Below are 18531 nucleotides of genomic sequence, written 5' to 3' on the forward strand. Positions count from 1 at the left end.
GACCCAGAGGATATAAAGAAACCAACCTTTTCCAGATGTGGAGGCTGAAAGAATAGCAAGTCCAGAGGCCTAGAGGCTGACCTGAGCTTCATGTGTCAGAGGACCAGGAAGGTGGTCTGTGGAGCTGGGGCTCAGTGAGCAAGGGAAGTGGGTGTAAGTGAGGCGAGAGCCCTGGAAGGGGCCAGATCATATCGGGCTTGTCTGGCCACAGTAAGGCATTGGGGGTTTTAAGTGTGGTTGGAGGCGCTGACAGGCTTAGACAGAGGAGAGGAGGACATGGTGGCTGTTGGTTTATTCCTTATTTTTGTGACGTTATTTTGAAAAGATCACAGTGGCTCCCGCATGAAGAATGAATTTGTTGGGGAGGCAGAGCAGAAGCAGGGGGTCCTGTCACGGGTTGTTGTGATATGTTCAGAGTCGTGGGGCTGATCACTCCAGCAGTGAGTACAGCGTTGCCTGTTTGCACCCATACCCAAAGTTAGAGCTTTGTAAGAGAGATTGTCTGTGCAATTCATCCTTCAACCTGAGATGGATTATGTGTCCATTTCTTACTGGAAGTCTGTTTCAATTTAAAAGTTTCCCTTAGGAGAATATATTTTATTGCACTTAACTTCATTTTACTCTTGTTCTGAGTGAAGTTTATAATCTGGGTTTCTGTGGACTTGTCACCACGTAAATTCCTGAGCCCTGGCAGAGACTTCTTGACTGTGGCTGGGTCTTGGGCTCTCCTTGGAATCCCTGTCTCCATGGGAAGGGTCTATAGCACTGAGAGCAGAGAGGAGCTGAGGAGAGAGCTTCCAAAACTGCAGAGGTCGGTGTTAGTCCTGCTGCATCTGCCTACTACTGCGCTAACCCAGTTTGCGGACTGTTCTGGTGTCTGTCCCCTGAGGGCTGTCATGTGTTATGTATGGTCCAAGCCCCTCCTAGAAAAGGTTTAAAATTTGGGAAAATTAAGTTTAGTGAAAGTTTATTAGTGGTGAGTGAAAGCCAGAAAAGGAAGATAGGGGCTGGTCCCATGGCTGAGTGGTTAAGTTCTCGCGCTCCGCTTCAGGGGCCCGGGTTTCACTGGTTCAGATCCTGGGTGCAGACATGGCACCTCTCCTCAGGCCACACTGAGGTGGCATCCCACATAGCACAACTAGAAGGACCTACAACTAGGATATACAATTAAGTACTTGGAGGCTTTGGGGAGAAGGAAAAAAAAAAAGTGGAAGATTGGCAACAGATGTTAGCTCAGGGCCACTCTTAAAAAAAAAAATAAGAAAAGGAAGATCAAGACACAGCAAAGAGAAAGTAAAAGCTTTTAATAAATTTCTCAGATGAGCTATCCTTGGTTTAACCACTTTATTAGGTTAGCTCTTATAAATATCCCATTCTTGGAACTTCAACACTTCCGGGATTATTTTGGAGGAGAAAAATCATTCCTTAGTTGAAGAGAATGATATCATTGCAGAATCATTTGACAAACACAGTTTTGTTCATAAATTCACAGTGAGTTAGCAAGGACTTGCGCTTTATTAGGGTCTGGGGGAGTCGGGGCTGTCTGTCTGTCCCCTTCTCTGGGCTCTGAATGCAGCCCTTTGTCCTGTTGTTCTCCCCCTTTTGTTTCTTGAAAACATATATCTCCCTGCGTCCCACTGAGATTAGGGAGTGTGCTGTGGTGGGTGGCACGTTGAGTAACCTTAGAAGAGGAGGCGGCAGCTCCCCTCACAAGGGAGTTGCAGGCACAGAGTCCACCTGTGCCGCCAGGGGCATTGTGTGACAACAGGAAGTTAATGAGGACCACAATTAGTTTCCGAAGGTTGAACAAAGCACACCTGAGTTCAGACTTTTTTTTGTGAGACTTAGTGACCAAATTGGAGATATTCATGTATTCAATCTTATAATAATTTCCTTTGGCTTATATTAGGAATGGAGTGAACTGTTTGTTTCTAGTCATTTTTACCATCTTTTACATCAAGTCACATAGACTCAGTTTCACCTACTTTCTTCCTTTTTCTGGAAGTTGCAACAATAATAAATGTATAAAACTGCACCAAATGAAGTCAAATTGTGAAAATCAAAACTGTATTAATGTTGCTACTTTACTTTGAGGGCCAGCCCTGGGGAACAGAGCCACCCATGGGATGCTTTATTAATGCACAACTTAATGAATTGGTCTTGATTTATGATTTGAAGAAAATGATTGAATAGTTCCAACAGAAGTGACTTTGGCCTCAGATTACAGTCTATCTTCGTTTTTCTTTTATCAGCACTTTTTAGGTTTATGCTTTAGATTTTTATTTCCAGAGTGAGCCGTTTCACACCCCAGCTTTCTGTCTACAAAGTTGATGATCTGGTTTGGGAAAGTGAAAAGAAGGACAGCCTCCTTAAATGTAAAACTTGTTTTTATGGAGAAAGATTATAAGGAACCTTTATTATATATGAAATGAGTGAAATTCTTCCACTGCAGTAATCTGGACGGAAACTGTCCTGGGCCATAGGTTATGCACACTGCATGTTTCCTGAATGGCCTGGAAAGTACAGATAGCGATCCATGTCCTCAAGGTGAGGAGTGATTGTAAGAAGCACTCCTCTTTCTCCTCCTGCTCCTTCCTCTACTACGTAGGTGGTAGTAATAGTAATACTTACTTCAAGATAAGTCGTGCAAATGCAGATTTTAATCGGAAATTTTCCACTAGGTATAGGGCGAGGAAATGGTGATATAAAAAAATATATTTGTATTTTGATATAATCAGGTAAACTTTAGTAGGATTGGATTTCCTTCATTTGGATTCACTAAATGTAAAGGTTTAACTTTGGAATCTTTTAAAGTCTTAAGCATGTGATTACATTTCCTATGTAAGAACGTCAGATGTGTTGAGATTTAAAATCATAGTCCCAAAATAAGACTTTTGTTATTTGCCTGAACGTACGTATTTTTTAAGTTCTGACTGAACACATTAGTCAAAAGTAAGTGAACAAATGCACTGAATAGTGACAAAGGTAATATTTAAATTTTTGTGAATTTACTGTATTCCTTGCTTCTCTAACTTTCGAAAAGAAAAATTACTACAAAAGTTTTTTTTGGGGGGGGGGTAAGCAACTGCTTTGTTTTTCACAAGAGAGAAGAATATTTAACTCTGAACATAATATTAATTTTGACTGTAGATATATTTATTTCTAAACAGGAGCCTGAGTAAATCCATGTTTTATTATTTTGAATTGCTCTGACTTATTTCTGATGAAGAAAAAGTTAGTATTTATAACACTTAAATACAAACCCCTCCTCTTTCAATGTTATTTTTTTTTGCTTGGCTTTCTGTTTTTGTTTATTTATTTTATTGAGTTCATCATAGTTTACATCATTGTGAAATTTCAGTTGTACACTACTTCTTGTTTGTCACCACGTAAGTGCTCCCCTTCACCCCCTGTGCCCACCCCCAACCCCCTGGTAACTACAGAACTGTTTTCTTTGTCCATGTGTTTGTTTATATTCCACATATGAGTGAAATCATCTGGTGTTTGTCTTTCTCAGTCTGGCTTATTCCACTTAGTATAATTCCCTCCAGGTCCATCCATGTTGTTGCAAATATGATGATTTTGTCTTTTCTTATGGCTGAGTGGTATTCCATTGTATATATATACCACATCTTCTTTACCCAATCATCAGTCGATGGGCACTTGGATTGTTTCCATGTCTTGGCTGTTGTGCATAGTGCTGCGATGAGCGTAGGAGCACATATGTTACTTCAGATTGTTGATTTCGAGTTGTTTGGGTAGATACCCAGTAGTGGAATAGCTGGGGCATATGGTATTTCTATTTTTAGTTTTTTGAGGAATCTCCGTACTGTTTTCCATGGTGGCTGTACCAGTTTGCATTCCCACCAGCAGTGTATGAGGGTTCCTTTCTCTCTACACCCTCTCCAACATTTGTTATTTTTAGTCTTAGTGATTATAGCCATTTTTACAGGCGTAAGGTGGTATCTTAGTGTAGTTTTGATTTACATTTCCCTGATGATTAGTGATGTTGAACATCTTTTCATGTGTTTATTGGCCATCTGTATATCTTCTTTGGAAAAATGTCTGTTCATATCCTCTGCCCATTTTTTGATTGGACTGTTTTTCTGTTGTTCAGTGGTGTGAGTTCCTTATATATTATGAAGATTAACCCCATGTCGGATATATGATTTGCAAATATTTTCTCCCAATTGGTGGGTTGTCTTTTGGTTTTGATCCTAGTTTCTTTTGCCTTGCAGAAGTTCTTTAGTCTGATAAACTCCCACTTGTTTATTTTTTCTTTTGTTTCCTTTGTCTGAGAAGACATGGTATTCGAAAAGATTCTTTTAAGTTTGATGTCAAAGTGTGTCCTACCTATATTATCTTCCAGGAGTTTTATGGTTTCAGGACTTATCTTCAAGTCTTTGATCCATTCTGAGTTTATTTTTGTGCATGGTGTGAGATAATGGTCTGCTTTCATTCTTTCGCATGTTGCAGTCCAGTTTTCCCAACACCATTTACTGAAGAAACTATCTTTTCTCCATTGTATGTTCTTGGTACCTTTGTCAAAGATTAGCTGTCTGTAGATGTGCGATTTTATTTCTGGGCTTTCTGTTTTGTTCCATTGATCTGTGTGCCTATTTTTGTACCAGTACCTTGCTATTTTGATCACTATGGCTTTGTAGTGCATTTTGAAGTCAGGGATTGTGGTGCCTCCAGCTTTGTGTTTTTTCCTCAGGATTCCTTTAGCAATTTGGGTCTTTGGTTGCCCCATGTGAATTTTAGGATTTTGTTCTATTTCCATGAAGAATGTCATTGGAATCTGATTAGGAGTGTATTGATTTGTAGATTACTTTGGGTAGTATGGACATTTTTAACTATGTTTATTCTTCCAATCCATGTGCATGGAATCTCTTTCCATCTCTTTATGTCATCATATATCTCTTTCAATAATGTCTTATAGTTTTCATTGTATAAGTCCTTCACCTCCTTGGTTAAATTTATTCCTAGATACTTTATTCTTTTTGTTGTGATTGTAAGTGGAATTATATTTTTGAGTTCTCTTTCTGTAAGTTCGTTATTAGAGTGTAGAAAATGCAACTGTTTTTTGTAAGTTGATTTTGTACCTTGCACTTTACTGTAGTTGTTAATTCTTTTGTTCTTTTCAGAGATTTTACTTTTCCTTTTTCTCCCAAAGCCCCTTGCTACACAGTTGTGTATTTCTAGTTGTGGGTCCTTCTAGTTGTGGCATGTGGGACTCTGCCTCAGCATGGCTTAGATGAGCGGTGCCACATCCGTGCCCAGGATTTGAACTGGTGAAACCCTGGGCCGCCGAAGCAGAGCACACGAACTTAACCACTCCGCCACAGGGCCGGCCCCTGTTAATTACTTCTAATAGTTATCTGATGGATTCTTTAGGGTTTTCTATATATAATATCATGTCATCTGCAAAGAGTGAGAGTTTCACGTCTTCATTCCCTATTTGAATTCCTTGTATTCCTTTCTCTTGCCTAATTGCTTTGGCCAAAACCTCCAGTACTATGTTGAATAAGAGTGGTGATAGTGGGCATCCTTGTCTTGTTCCTGTTCTCAGAGGGATGGCTTTCAGTTTTTCCCCATTCAGTATGATGATGGCTGTGGGTTTGTCATAGATGGCCTTTATTGTGTTGAGATACTTTCCTTCTATACCCATTTTATTGAGAGGTTTTATCATAAATGGCTTTCGGATCTTGCCAGTGCTTTCTCTGCATCTGTTGAGATGATCATGTGGTTTTTATTCCTCATTTTGTTAATGTGGTGTATCACACTGAGTGATTTGCAGATATTGAACCATCCCTGTGTCCCTAGAATAAATCCCACTTGATCATGATGTATGATCTTTTTGATGTGTTGCTGTATTCGGGTTGCCAATATTTTGTTTAGGACTTTTGCATCTGTGTTCATCAGTGATATTGACCTGTAGTTTTCCTTTTTTATGTTGTCCTTGTCAGGCTTTGGTATCCGAGTGATGTTGGCTTCGTAGAATGTGTTAGGAAGTGTTCCGTCTTCCCTGATTTTTTGGAATAGCTTGAGAAGGAGATAGGTATTAAATCCTCTCTGAAAGTTTGGTCGAATTCTCCAGGGAAGCTGTCTGGTCCAGGCTTTTATTTTTTGGGATGCTTTTGATTACTGTTTCAATCTCCTTACTTGTGATTGATCTATTCAGATTATGTATTTCTTCTTGATTCAGCTTTGGGATGTTATAAGAGTCTAAGAATTTAGCTATTTCTTCTAGATTATCCATTTTGTTGGCATATAGCTTTTCAAAGTGTTCTCCTATAATCCATTATATTTCTGTGGTATCTGTTGTTATTTTTCCTCTTTCATTTCTAATTTTATTTACCTGAGCTTTCTCTCTTTTTTCTGTAGGTCTGGCTAGGGGCTTGTCAATTTTGTTTATCTTCTCGATGAACCAGCTCTTTGTTTCATTGATCCCTTCCTACTGCCTTTTTTCTTTCAATAGCATTTATTTCTGCTCTGATTTTTATTATTTCTCTCCTTCTGCTGACTTTGGGCTTTGTTTGTTATTCTTTTTCTAATTCAGTTAGGTGTAGTTTGAGATTGCTTATTTGGAATTTTTTTTGTTTGTTAAGATGAGCCTGTATCATGATGAATTTCCCTCTTAATATGGCTTTTGCTGCGTCCCGTATGAGTTGGTATGGTATGTTTTCATTTTCATTTGTCTCCAGATATTTTTTGATTTCTCCTTTAATTTCTTCAGTGATCCATTGCTTGTTCAATAGCATGTTGTTTAGTCTCCACATCTTTGTCCCTTTCTCAGCTTTTTTCTTGTAATTAAGTTCTAGCTTCATAGCATTGTGGTTGGAAAAGATGCTTGTTATTATTTCAAGCTTAAATTTATTGAGACTTGCCTTTTTTCCCAACATATGTTCTATCCTTGAGAATGTTCTGTGCACACTTGAGAAGAATGTGCATTCTGCTGTTTTTGGATGGAGTGTCCAACTGGTCTAGCTTTTCATTTAATTTCACTATTTCCTTGTTTATTTTCTAAGTGGATGATCTATCCATTGATGTGAGTGGAGTGTTGAGGTCCCCTACTATTATTGTGTTATTATTGTCTTCTTTTAGGTTTGTTAATAGTTGCTTTATGTTGGGTGCATAGATATTTATAAGGGTTATTTCTTCTTGATGGAATGTCCCTTTGATCACTATATACTGTCCCTCTTTGTCTCTCTTTACCTGTCTTATCTTGAAGTCTACTTTGTGTGATATAAGTATTGCGATACCTGCTTTCTTTTGTTTGCCATTAGCTTGGAGTATCATCTTCCATCCTATCACTCTGAGGCTGTGTTTGTTGTTGGAGCTATGTTTCCTGGAGGCAGCATATTGTTGGGTTTTGTTCTTTAATCCATCTTGCCACTCTGTGTCTTTTTATTGGAGAATTCAGTCCATTTACGTTTAGGGTGATTATCGATATATGAGGGCTTAATACTGCCATTTTATCAGTTGTTTTCCCGTTCTCCTCCATTTCCTTTGTTTCTCGTCCCATGTGTTTCGGTCTACCAATTGAGTTATGTAGTTTTTTATGTTGTGTTTCTTTGTTTTCTCCTTATTTATTACTCGTGTCTTTGTTCTGCTTTTTTGTTTAGTGGTTACCATGAGGTTTGTAGTCAAAAATCTCGTGTATAAGATAGTCCGTTTTCTGATGGCCTCTTATTTCCTTAGACTAAATCAATTCAGTCCCTTTCCTCTTCCCCTCCTAAGTTGTTTTTCTCACATCTTATTCCATCTTGTGTTGTGAGTTTGTGATTAAAATGACAAGATTGTGTTTGTTGTTGGTATTTTCCTTCCCTGTATCTTTAATGCTATTCTTGAGTATTTGCTAACCTATTCTGATATATAGCTACAATTTTCTCATTTTGTCTACCTGTTTATCTCTTTACTTCGTGCTTTGTCCCCCTTTTTTTTTCCAGGTGTGAGTTCCTTCTTGAAAATTTCTTGTAGGGTGAGGTCTCATGGCTATGATCTCCCTTACCTTTTGTTTATCTGGGAAAGTTTTATTTCTCCATCGTATCTGTAGGATATTTTCACTGGATAGAGCATTCTTGTCTGAAAGTTTTTGTCCTTCAGAGATTTCCATATGCCATTCCAGTGTCTGCCAGCCTGTAAGTTTTCTGCAGAGAAATCCACTGAAAGCCTGATAGGTGTTCTTTTGTAGGTTATTTTCTTCTGCCGTGCTGCCCTTATTATTTTTTTCTTGTCATTTGCTTTTGCCAGTTTCAGTACTGTATGCCTTGCAGTGGGACTTTTTACATTGACATATTTAGGAGATCTGGTAGCCTGTTCCACACAGATTTCCATCTCCTCTAGGTTTGGGAAGTTCTCTGCTGTTATTTCTTTCAACAAGCTTTCTGCTCCATTCTCCTTCTCTTCTCCCTCTGGAATACCTGTAATTCTTATGTTGCATTTCCTAATTGAGTTGGATATTTCTTGGAGACTTTCTTCATTTCTTTTTCATCTTAGTTCTCTCTCCTCTTCCATCTGGAGCATTTAAACATGTCTATCCTTGATTATGCTGATTAGCTTTTCTAGGATGTCTGCTCGAGTGTTCAGAGAATCCATGTTTTGTTTTATCTTTTCCATTGTGTCTTTCATCTCCAGTATTTCTGATTGATTCTGCTTTATAGTTTCAAGCTCTTTTCTGAAGTAGCTACTGAACTTGTTGAATTGTTTCTCTACATTCTCTTTTAACTCATTGAGTTTTTTGATGATAGGCATTTTGTATTCTCTGTCATTTAGATTACATATTTCTGTGTCCTCAGGACTGATTTCTGGGTACTTGTCATTTTATCTCTGGTCTGGAGATTTAGTATAATTTTTGATACTGCCAGAGGGTGTGGGTTTGTTTTTGTACATCGCAGTATTATTTGGTCGCAGTTACTGCCTGTCGCCACTGGGTGGAGGTCAAGAGCCACGTAATCTGAGCCCTCTGTGTTCTGCCGAGATCCCAGGCACTGGAGGCAGTGCTTGGCAGGTGAGGGGGAGGAGCGCTTTCTTCTGTGTGCTCTTGGGGTTTTTTCTCTCTGCCCTTGCTATCTGCTCTCTGGGGGTGTTGGCTTGATGAGGTCACCCGTGCGTTAGTTTTCCCCTAGGCTTCAAGCCCTTGGAGATCTTTGATGTTCCTGTGAATGAACATCCCCTTCCCCATTCCTTCCCTCTTGGAGGCAGTCCTTGGTCCTGGATCCCAGTCTTTTAGAGGGGGATGTGAAGTTTTCTCTTACCCTGTTCCAGCTCCTCCCAGGGGGGCTCCAGCCTCTCCGCCCTCCATCATATGGCTGCATGAGTCTCTCAGATGTCTTTTGTGTTGTGTTTGGATGTCCTATGTTGAAATATGAATGTCTTTTTCTTTGTATGGTGGGTGGGAGAGATTACTGGGAAACCTCACTCCGCCATGGTGCTGATGTCACTCCTTTAAATATGTTTTCAAGACAATGTAGTATGTTTATCCATCCATTTGATGATTGTCATATTCTTTTAAAGTATCAAGTGTTGTTTCCGATAGCATATAGCATGGTTGTCTGTATTCGCTCTCTCTTTTTTTTCGCTCAGGAAGATTCACCCTGAACTAACATCTGTTGCCAATCCTCCTCTCTTTTTTATGTGAGCTGCCACCACAGCATGGCTACTGATGAGTGGTGTAGGTCCTGGGAACCAAACCTGGGCCACCAAAGTGGAGTATGCTGAACTTAACCACTAGGCCACAGGAGCTGGCTGGTGTATTCTCATTTTAAACTAATATACCTTGGAGGAAATAAAATGTATGGTATCCCCATATTGCTGAGGAAAATTAGCGTTAGACTTGATAGCTTGTGTTTAATTTTTTTTTGGAGTTGATACTGTCCTTTCTCAGTAGTGTGACATTGACCAAGTTACTCAACTCCTGACCCCAAGTTTCCTTATCTGGTGAAACTTGATCCAAACCTTTCACAAAAGCCAGTTGCAGGTACATTGTAGATCTAAATGGGAAAGACACACCCTTAAAGTTCTTTGAATATAAAATAGAATGTCTTCATGCCCTAGTGTAGGAAAAAATATTTTTAAACAGAAGATCAAAGCAGTACCTGTAAAGGCAAAAGTAAACATGTTGGATTACATTATAATTAAGAACTTATGTTTATCAACAGATACCCTTAAGAAGATTGGAGGGCAAGTTCTAGGGTAAAAGAAGATATTTGGTATATATTCACACAAGTACATATAGATATTTACAAATATGCACATACACACACACGCATCCAAGAATAACAAGAATTTGTAAAGAGTCCCTATACATTAATAAGAAAAGACCCACAATGCAGTACTAAAATGTGCAAGAGACTTCAACAAGCACTTTACAAAAGAGGATATCCATTGGATCAGTGAATTTATGAAAAGACTTTTTTACTTATCAGGAAAGTGCAAATGAAATCCACACTTGGGTACCATTGCATACCTACCAGGAAGACTAAAATTTAGATGAGCAACACTGTAAATGAGGATGTGGAGCAACAGGAGCTCTCATACACTGATGGCGGGAATATGAATGGGTCCAACCACTTTGACAAAAGTTTGGTAATAACTGTTAAATTTGATCTACACATATCCTATGTCCCAGTAATTTCACTGTTAGGAATGTCTGTGTATGTGTGTGTGTTGTAGAGAACTGTGTGCACGTATGTGGCAGAAGATCAATATGACAATATTAATAGCATTGTCATTTACAATAGCCAATAACTGGAAAAAAACCAAGTAACCACTAATGGTCACCAGTTTATGAGTAAGTATTTACATCAAGTAGTACTGAGCAGGAATGAAAAGAAATGAACTTCAGCTACATAGCTTATCATATTTGAATCTCACAAAAATATTGAGTGAAGTATAAAATATAAACCTTAAAGAATATATGTACATATGGATGATTATATTTCTATACAGTTCAAAAACTGATGTTAGAGATGCATACCCAGGCATAAAACTATAAAGTCCAGAAAGGGAACGGATACCATAAATGCTGTGACAGTGGCTGCCTTTTAGGCAAGAGGAGAGTGTGTTTGGAAAAGGGCTTTTGTAGGGCCTGTGAGGTGTCATCAGTATCCTTACACCTGAGCAGTGGGTACTCTGGTACTTGCTTTATGATAATTCACAAAGCTGTATAATATGAATATATTATGCATTTTCTCTGTGTGCTATCTGTATTTTGCAATTAATTTTTTTAAAAGTTTGTCTTAAAATTTTAATAAAGTAGATAAATTCTAGCTATAAATCATGACTTAATTCATAACTTTGTTCCTTCTAATTTTTAATCATGTGGATATGACTTCGTGGTCTTAGTGTTTACTTATTTTTTCGTTGTTAGTAATTAAATATTTAAATACTATGGGAAAACAGTGATGTGCTGAGCCACCTCATACAGGCACAGAAAAATTGATAGCCCACTCCTCTTTCTTAGTCCATGTTCAGTGACATCACGTTGGTAAGCTCAGATTGGCCATGGTGGGAGTAGTTATACCATGAAAATAGACAAAAGCTACAAGTCAAGGTTTCTCCCACCTTCCCAGAAAGCTGGTTGTTAAACATTTACTAGCACATCACTCTTTTATTTGCCATATTGTGTGAGAGGTATTTAAAGAAAATAATGTTGACTACACAAATATTTACTTATTTTTCTCATATTAATGTGAACGGCATTTGATCTTCAGTAAGTTATTTTACTTCTGTTTCTCTCACTTTTAAAGGTAAAATTAAGGTAACATTTAAAATTGAGAGGTTAACAGTATCAAGTAAAAAATAAGTTAACACAAATACAGTATTTGTATTACAGTATTTGGTATACTGAGTACTTAATAAATTTTTCTGTTAAAATATTTGTATCAATAAGGTGAATATTTGAGGGAAGGCAAGCATTTCCCTTAATGCAAATCTTTATGGTTCTTTTACACGTTTGTTGTAGAAATGCTGATAAATTCTTCACTTGTACTCTGTTGGAATATGAAAGCTAAATAACTACCTGGACTATTTTCAAGATAATATTTTATTTTGTTATTTTATTCTAGGTGATTCCTCCTAAGGAGTGGAAGCCGAGGCAGTGCTATGATGACATTGATAATTTGCTTATTCCAGCACCAATTCAGCAGATGGTCACAGGGCAGTCAGGACTGTTCACTCAATACAACATCCAGAAGAAAGCCATGACGGTGAAGGAGTTCAGGCAACTGGCCAACAGTGGCAAGTGAGTGGATGCAGTTTGCTGTTTTTCTTTCAAAGATGTACGTCAGCTTGATCAGAAACCAAGTAGAGGAGGAGCTTGTGATGAAAAACTGGAGTCTCCTGCAACAATCTCTTTTGGTCCTCATTTAACTTTCTGTTCTTGAAGTGGTTGCCTACTTACATTTAGTTTACTGCTAAGGAAATTGTTTCTCATTTTATTTTATCATCTCATTCATAATATCTGTAAATGCTTTTTTTCTATCCTTTAGTTACCATGAGTTTTTTTTATTGTACTCATGATTCATCTTTGTTATGCAAATTTTCTTCTTTGCATACCAATGTCTGAGTCTTAAATGATAAATTATATATATTAAAAGATGAGTAATTAACAAAAATTCCTTGAAAGACTTGAGGGGTCACCATTTTATTGTGTTAGTTACCTATTGCTGTGTAACAAATGACCCCGAACATTAGTAGCTTAAACCAACAAACATTTAGTGTCTCAGTTTCTGAGGGTCGGGAATCCGGGAGTGACTTAGCTGGTAGGTTGTGGCTCGGGGCCTCTCATGAGGTTGCAGTCCAGATGTTGGCTGTGTCACCTGGCTGTGCATCTGATTAAGTCCTTTGGATGAATTTAGTTGACAACTTTTTTAAAAAAATGTATATTTGATATAGTAAGCACTTGACAGTACTTAGAGAATCTTAATTCTGTATGTGAAGTTCCTATTATGGAGCATTCTGGCTGTTCCAAAGGAGTTGAAAATTTTATATTTAGTTCGAGTTCCTTCATTTGAATTTTTTCGGTAGGTGTTAGTAGAGCCTCGTTGTTTCAGGTCTCATTGACTGAGACTGGGAAACTTTCGTCATAGACTGGACTGGTTTGCTTTCAGACTCTTGAGGAACTCTTGGATAATAGTGCAGTGCATTGGAACAAGATTGCAGAAGCAATTTTACCCAACTTTGTACAGGTATAAACTGATCACTGTATTCTGTTATCCATCTTGTAGTATCTGTTTCCAGCGTCATTCTTAAAGTGTTAATTAAATAGGTTAGTTCATTTAGTGGAACCTCTACTTAGCTACTTTGATATTTCAAGAGACAATTTGTACTTGAAAGTTATCAGGTTATACTTATCAGACAGTGTTTGTTTATATTAATCATAACATAATATGATATGATAATATCATATGTATGATGATAATAATCGTAACTACCATAGGAGAGGTACAAAGTGCAATGGAGTTTCAAAGGAAGATGAGACCTCTGTGGTTGTTAATCAGGACTGGAGTACTTTCATTTTGTAGTTGCTGTTGAGATGGATTTCGAAGGATGGTCACAAATGTTTTTACCGGTTACAGAAGCAATACATGTTTATTTAAAAGTTCAAACGTTACAGAAATGCATAATTTTAATTACCAAAGACAATCATTGTTAATATACATAGTAATTCAAAATATTGATGAGAGCAGGTGCTCGAAGTCCTTTGTCTTCTTGTCATAGAGAAACTTTGATTGTCATCTCTAGTCCCTTTGATTATCCTGGGATGGTATCAATTTTTTATTTAGAGGGAATTTATTTTACCAAGCAATTATTTCGTTCATATCTCTGTTCAATTTTTGCTCTGGTGCCTTAGTTGTGGGTTTACTCTTCCTGAAGATAGCCATTCAGGTGATGTTGTCTGTTTTGTGTATCACTGTATATACCCAGTGCTTGGTACAGTATGTGGGATATGGTTGGTGCAGTTTATTTCAATGTCTGTTGATTGAATGAATAGTGTCATGAAAGCTAAAATATACTTGAAGTGGTGTAAATTATTAGACAGACTGTAAAGATTTACTTACTAAGAGAAAGTACATTTCTTGATATTCTGAAGTTTAAAAATGAGTTTTAAAAATAGTTGGCTCTCAGGGCTGGCCCAGTGGCGCAGCGGTTAAGTTCGCATGTTCTACTTTGGCGGCTCGGGATTCGCTGATTCGGATCCCAGGTGCGGACATGGCACCACTTGGCAAGCCGTGCTGTGGCAGTGCGTCTCACATATAAAGTAGAGGAAGATGGGCATGGATGTTAGCTCAGGGCCAGTCTTCCTCTGCAAAATGAGGAAGATTGGCAGCAGGGCTAATCCTCCTCCTCCTCAAAAAAAAAAAGTTGGCTCTTTTTTTAGTTGTGAAATATAACTATTATGGGAAATTATCTGAAAGGTTATTTCCACATTAAATTTTATTTCTTTCAATGTTAATTTATCTTTTGAGTTGAATTAATTTCATTATAATTGTTACAATGTTAAAATACTTTTGAAAATTATCTTTTTATGTTTCCTCTGCCAGTTTCATATGGAAATTTATTTCAAATCACAGTAAAATGGGTTTCTAAGCCTCAAACCAAGGCTCTTGCTTGCCCATTCACAGCTCCACTAAGATCACACGGTCTTCATGTGGAATGGTCCTGAGATGAGACTAGTTTTCATGGGAGGCAGGAGGCATGCTGCTGGTCTTTCTCTTCATCTCTTTTCCTTCAGAACATGCCCTTGCACAGGCACACAGTACATACTATGCTTGGTGTAGACAGTAGAGAGGATAACGTACTCATTTGGTTACTAACACCACTTAGTCCAGAGAAAATCTAGAGACCTCCAACATACTGTGAAACTTTGTGGAGGTGAGTAATACGCTCTTTTGCATCGCTTATGTTACCGATCTATACTTTCTTCTGGGCATGGAGCTAAGGTGCTTTACATAATTATCTGATGAGTCCTCACAACAGCTCAACGGTTATTATCCTGTTTTCTAGAGAAATAACTGAGGTCCAGAGAGATTCAGTCCCCTGCCCAAGGGTACGTAGATTAGAATTGGCAAAGCCTGGATTGAAATCCTGGTAGTCTGGTCCTGGAGCCCTATCTCTTAACAACTGTACTATAGCGAATGGAAGGTTCTGGCTAAGAAGGCATGGTTAAACCAGTTTTGAGTAATTGGTACTGGATTTGTGGACCAGCTGTGATTGTTTGAGAGTCCATTAGGGATGGAACCTGTAGCCAGGATTCATGGGAATCGAGCACCAACTAAGTGAACTGGTCACTTTTTTCAGGTTTAGAATCAGCATTTGTTTCAAATATTCAGAGGTGTTAGAATTTAACTTTAATAGCCAACACTAAACTATGGCTTTCTCTTTTAGAGTTATGAGTTGTTAAAAATTGATGATGATTAAGTGAGTGTATAGTGATAGATTCTTTAGGTCTTATAGTGAAAGGCAATTGAGGGCTTCAGGTTCAAAAATCCCAGAAGTTTCACTAGATGTCATAATAAACCACATCTCTGCTACCTTTCTTATCGCCTGACTCAGACCTCTGGTTAGCTTATTTAGCGTCTGCCTGGAATTCCTGTTAGTACTGCAACCTGCTACTCCAAGTGGTGGAATGAAGTGGAGTTACTGGTGCTTTCATGCTCATCCTTTTTATTTTTGGCTGTCCTGCGAGATTCTAATGTTCTGGGTAAATCAGCAAATTATTCTGTATTTCAAATACAGTTGTTAAGTTGTTTGGTATTCTTGCGGATTGCTTAGATAACCAGTTTGGGGTCACAGTATAGTGGATATGGATGTTGATTGTTTGATAATTATTCAGTCTAAGTCCAGTGGGCTTTATAGGGATTGCTGTTAAACACTTTTCTTTTTTTACTGTTTGTTCCATTATTTTCTCAGTTTGCTGATTTCTTTGCTTATTTTTTTCATGTAGAAACATTGGTATTTTTTTGTGATAATATAAGATTATTGCGCAAAATCCAGATAATACAGAGAAGGAAGTGCCTTTCTATAATTCCTGTGTGAGAGAGAACCGTTAAAGATTAATAATTTGGTGTGTATTTCTTTGTGGCCATTTAATGTATAGTTACAGATATTTTTTACATAAATAGGATTACAGTACACTTACTATTCTGTAACCTGCTTTATTCACTGTGGGACGATTTTAATGTCAATGTAAAGAAACATCTACCTTATTTTGTGTTCTGTGTTTTGTTTAACTTAGCCCAGGTTGCTGAACATTTGCTCGAGTTTTCAGTTAAAGCTGCAGCAAACATCCTGGGTCATATACCGTTGTACACATCTCTGTGTTGTTAGGATGAGTTGCTAGAGTTGGATTTTAGAGTCAAAGGGATACATTTTTTAAGGTTTTGATCTATGTTGAAAAATTATACTCTGGAAAGTTTTTACCAGTTTATACTCCCACATCATCTGTGTAAGAGAGGTCTCATTCCTCCCTACCATTAATATATTAAGCCTTTATCAATCTAATGACTGCAAAGTAGCTTATTTAGTTTTACTATATTGGATTTTCAGTGAGATTGTCCTTTGTCAATTTTTCTATAGAGGTTTTATTTTTTACATGTAAATTTGTAAAATTTCCTGGTGTAGTATAATTGGTTAAAATTTTAGGAAATAGGGGCCAGCCCCATGGCTGAGTGGTTAAGTTCTTGTGCTGTGCCTTTGGCAGCCCAGGGTTTTGCCAGTTTGGATCCTGGGCATGGACGTGGCGCCACTCATCAGGCCACGGTGAGGCAGTGTCCCACATGCCACAACTCGGAGGACCCACAACTAAAATATACAACTATGTACTAGGGGGATCTGGGGAGTAAAAAAGCAGAAAAAAAAAAAAGATGGGCAACAGTTGTTAGCTCAGGTGCCAATCTTAAAACAAAAATTTTTTTTAGGAAATATTTTGAAAGCTAAAATAACGAATTTTTAATTCCCTGCTTCTATTGTTGATACTTTCAGGAAAGTATTTTCCTTACTTACTCAAAAATACAAAGTTTTCATATAGAGTTACAGAATCTTAAGAGTATTCAGATATCTTTGACAAACACATTTGTATATTTACTTGTTAGATTTGACAACATGAGTTGCTGCAGTGTTTTCATTTTGATACGTCTTTGCTTAGAAAGCAATTTAAATGAAATGAATGAGGAAAATCTTAAAATTGCCTTACTGGTTTGTGCTTTTTTTAATCTGCCTTTTCCAGATACTGCACTCCAAGGTACTTGGATTATGAAGATTTGGAGCGCAAGTATTGGAAGAACTTAACTTTTGTGGCACCAATCTACGGCGCAGACATTAATGGGAGCATATATGATGAGGTATAGTTATATCATAATAGATTTTGAAAAGGTTCGTTTCATGTTACTATTTTTGTTACCATTTCAGGGAGTTGAGAAATAGTCGTTTGTTGTACTTTGTGTGATCCATAACTCCTCACAGAACAGGAAGTGCAGATGCATCAGTAGGATTTCTTTTTTTTTTTAAATTATTTTATTGAGGTTATATTGGTTCATAACATTGTATAATTTCAGGTATATATTATTATATATCAGTTTCTGTATAGACTGCATTGTGCTCATCACGAATAGTCTTGTTTTTATCCGTCACCAAACATACGTGCCCTCCTTTACCCCTTTTGCCCACCCCTCACCCTCTTTCCCTCTTGTAAGCACTAATCTGTTCTCTTTAGCCATATGTTTGTTTATCTTCCACATATGAGTGAAATCATGTAGTGTTTGTCTTTCTCTGTCTGGCTTATTTTGCTTAACATAAAACCCTCAAAGTGCCTCCATGTTTTTGCAAATGGGACGATTTTGTCTTTTTTTATGGCTGAGCAGTATTCCCATTGTATACATATACATCATGTCTTTATCCACTCATCCGTTGGTGGGCACTTGGGTTGCTTCCACGTCTTGGCTATTGTGAATAATGCTGCAATGGATATAGGGGTGTGTAAGTCTCTTTGTATTGTCGATTTCATGTTCTTTGGATAAATACCCAGTAGTGGGTTAGCTGGGTTGTATGGTATTTCTATTTTTAAACTTTTGAGGAATCTCCATACTGTTTTCCATAGTGCACCAGGTTGCATTCCCACCAGCAGTGTGAGAGTTCTCTTTTCTCCACATCCTCTCCAACATTTGTTATTTTTTGTTTTGGTAATTATAGCCATTCTGAAGGTGTAAGGTGATATCTCATTGTAGTTTCGATTTGGATTTCCCTAATAATTAGTGGTGTTGAATATCATTTCATGTGCTTGTTGGACGTCCGTATATCTTCTTTGGAAAAATGTCTGTTCATATCCTCTGCCCATTTTTTGATTGGGTTGTTTGTTTTTTTGCTGTTGAGCTGTATGAGTTCTTTATGTATTTTGTAGATTAACGCCTTGTTGCATAGATGCCTTGCAAATATTTTCTCCCCGTTGGTGGGTTATCTTTTTGCTTTGCTCATGGTTTCCTTTGCCTTGCAGAAGCTTTTTAGTCTGATGTAATCCCATTTGTTTAT

At 37.7% G+C, this 18531-nt stretch overlaps 1 protein-coding gene across 3 annotated transcripts in view; it reads left to right on the forward strand.

The window, feature by feature from the left end:
• KDM4C (lysine demethylase 4C) overlaps positions 1 to 18531 on the forward strand; it is a 390924-nt gene that overhangs the window by 36221 nt on the left and 336172 nt on the right. For all 3 annotated transcript variants that reach the window (XM_070590143.1, XM_070590145.1, XM_070590144.1), the window contains exons 3-4: positions 12072 to 12247; positions 17234 to 17348. In XM_070590143.1, coding sequence (XP_070446244.1) covers positions 12072 to 12247; positions 17234 to 17348 — 291 coding nt within the window. The remainder of the gene's footprint in view (positions 1 to 12071; positions 12248 to 17233; positions 17349 to 18531) is intronic.

This window comes from Equus przewalskii, chromosome 22 (genome assembly GCF_037783145.1).
Source record: "Equus przewalskii isolate Varuska chromosome 22, EquPr2, whole genome shotgun sequence".
Taxonomy (NCBI): Eukaryota; Metazoa; Chordata; class Mammalia; order Perissodactyla; family Equidae; genus Equus; species Equus przewalskii.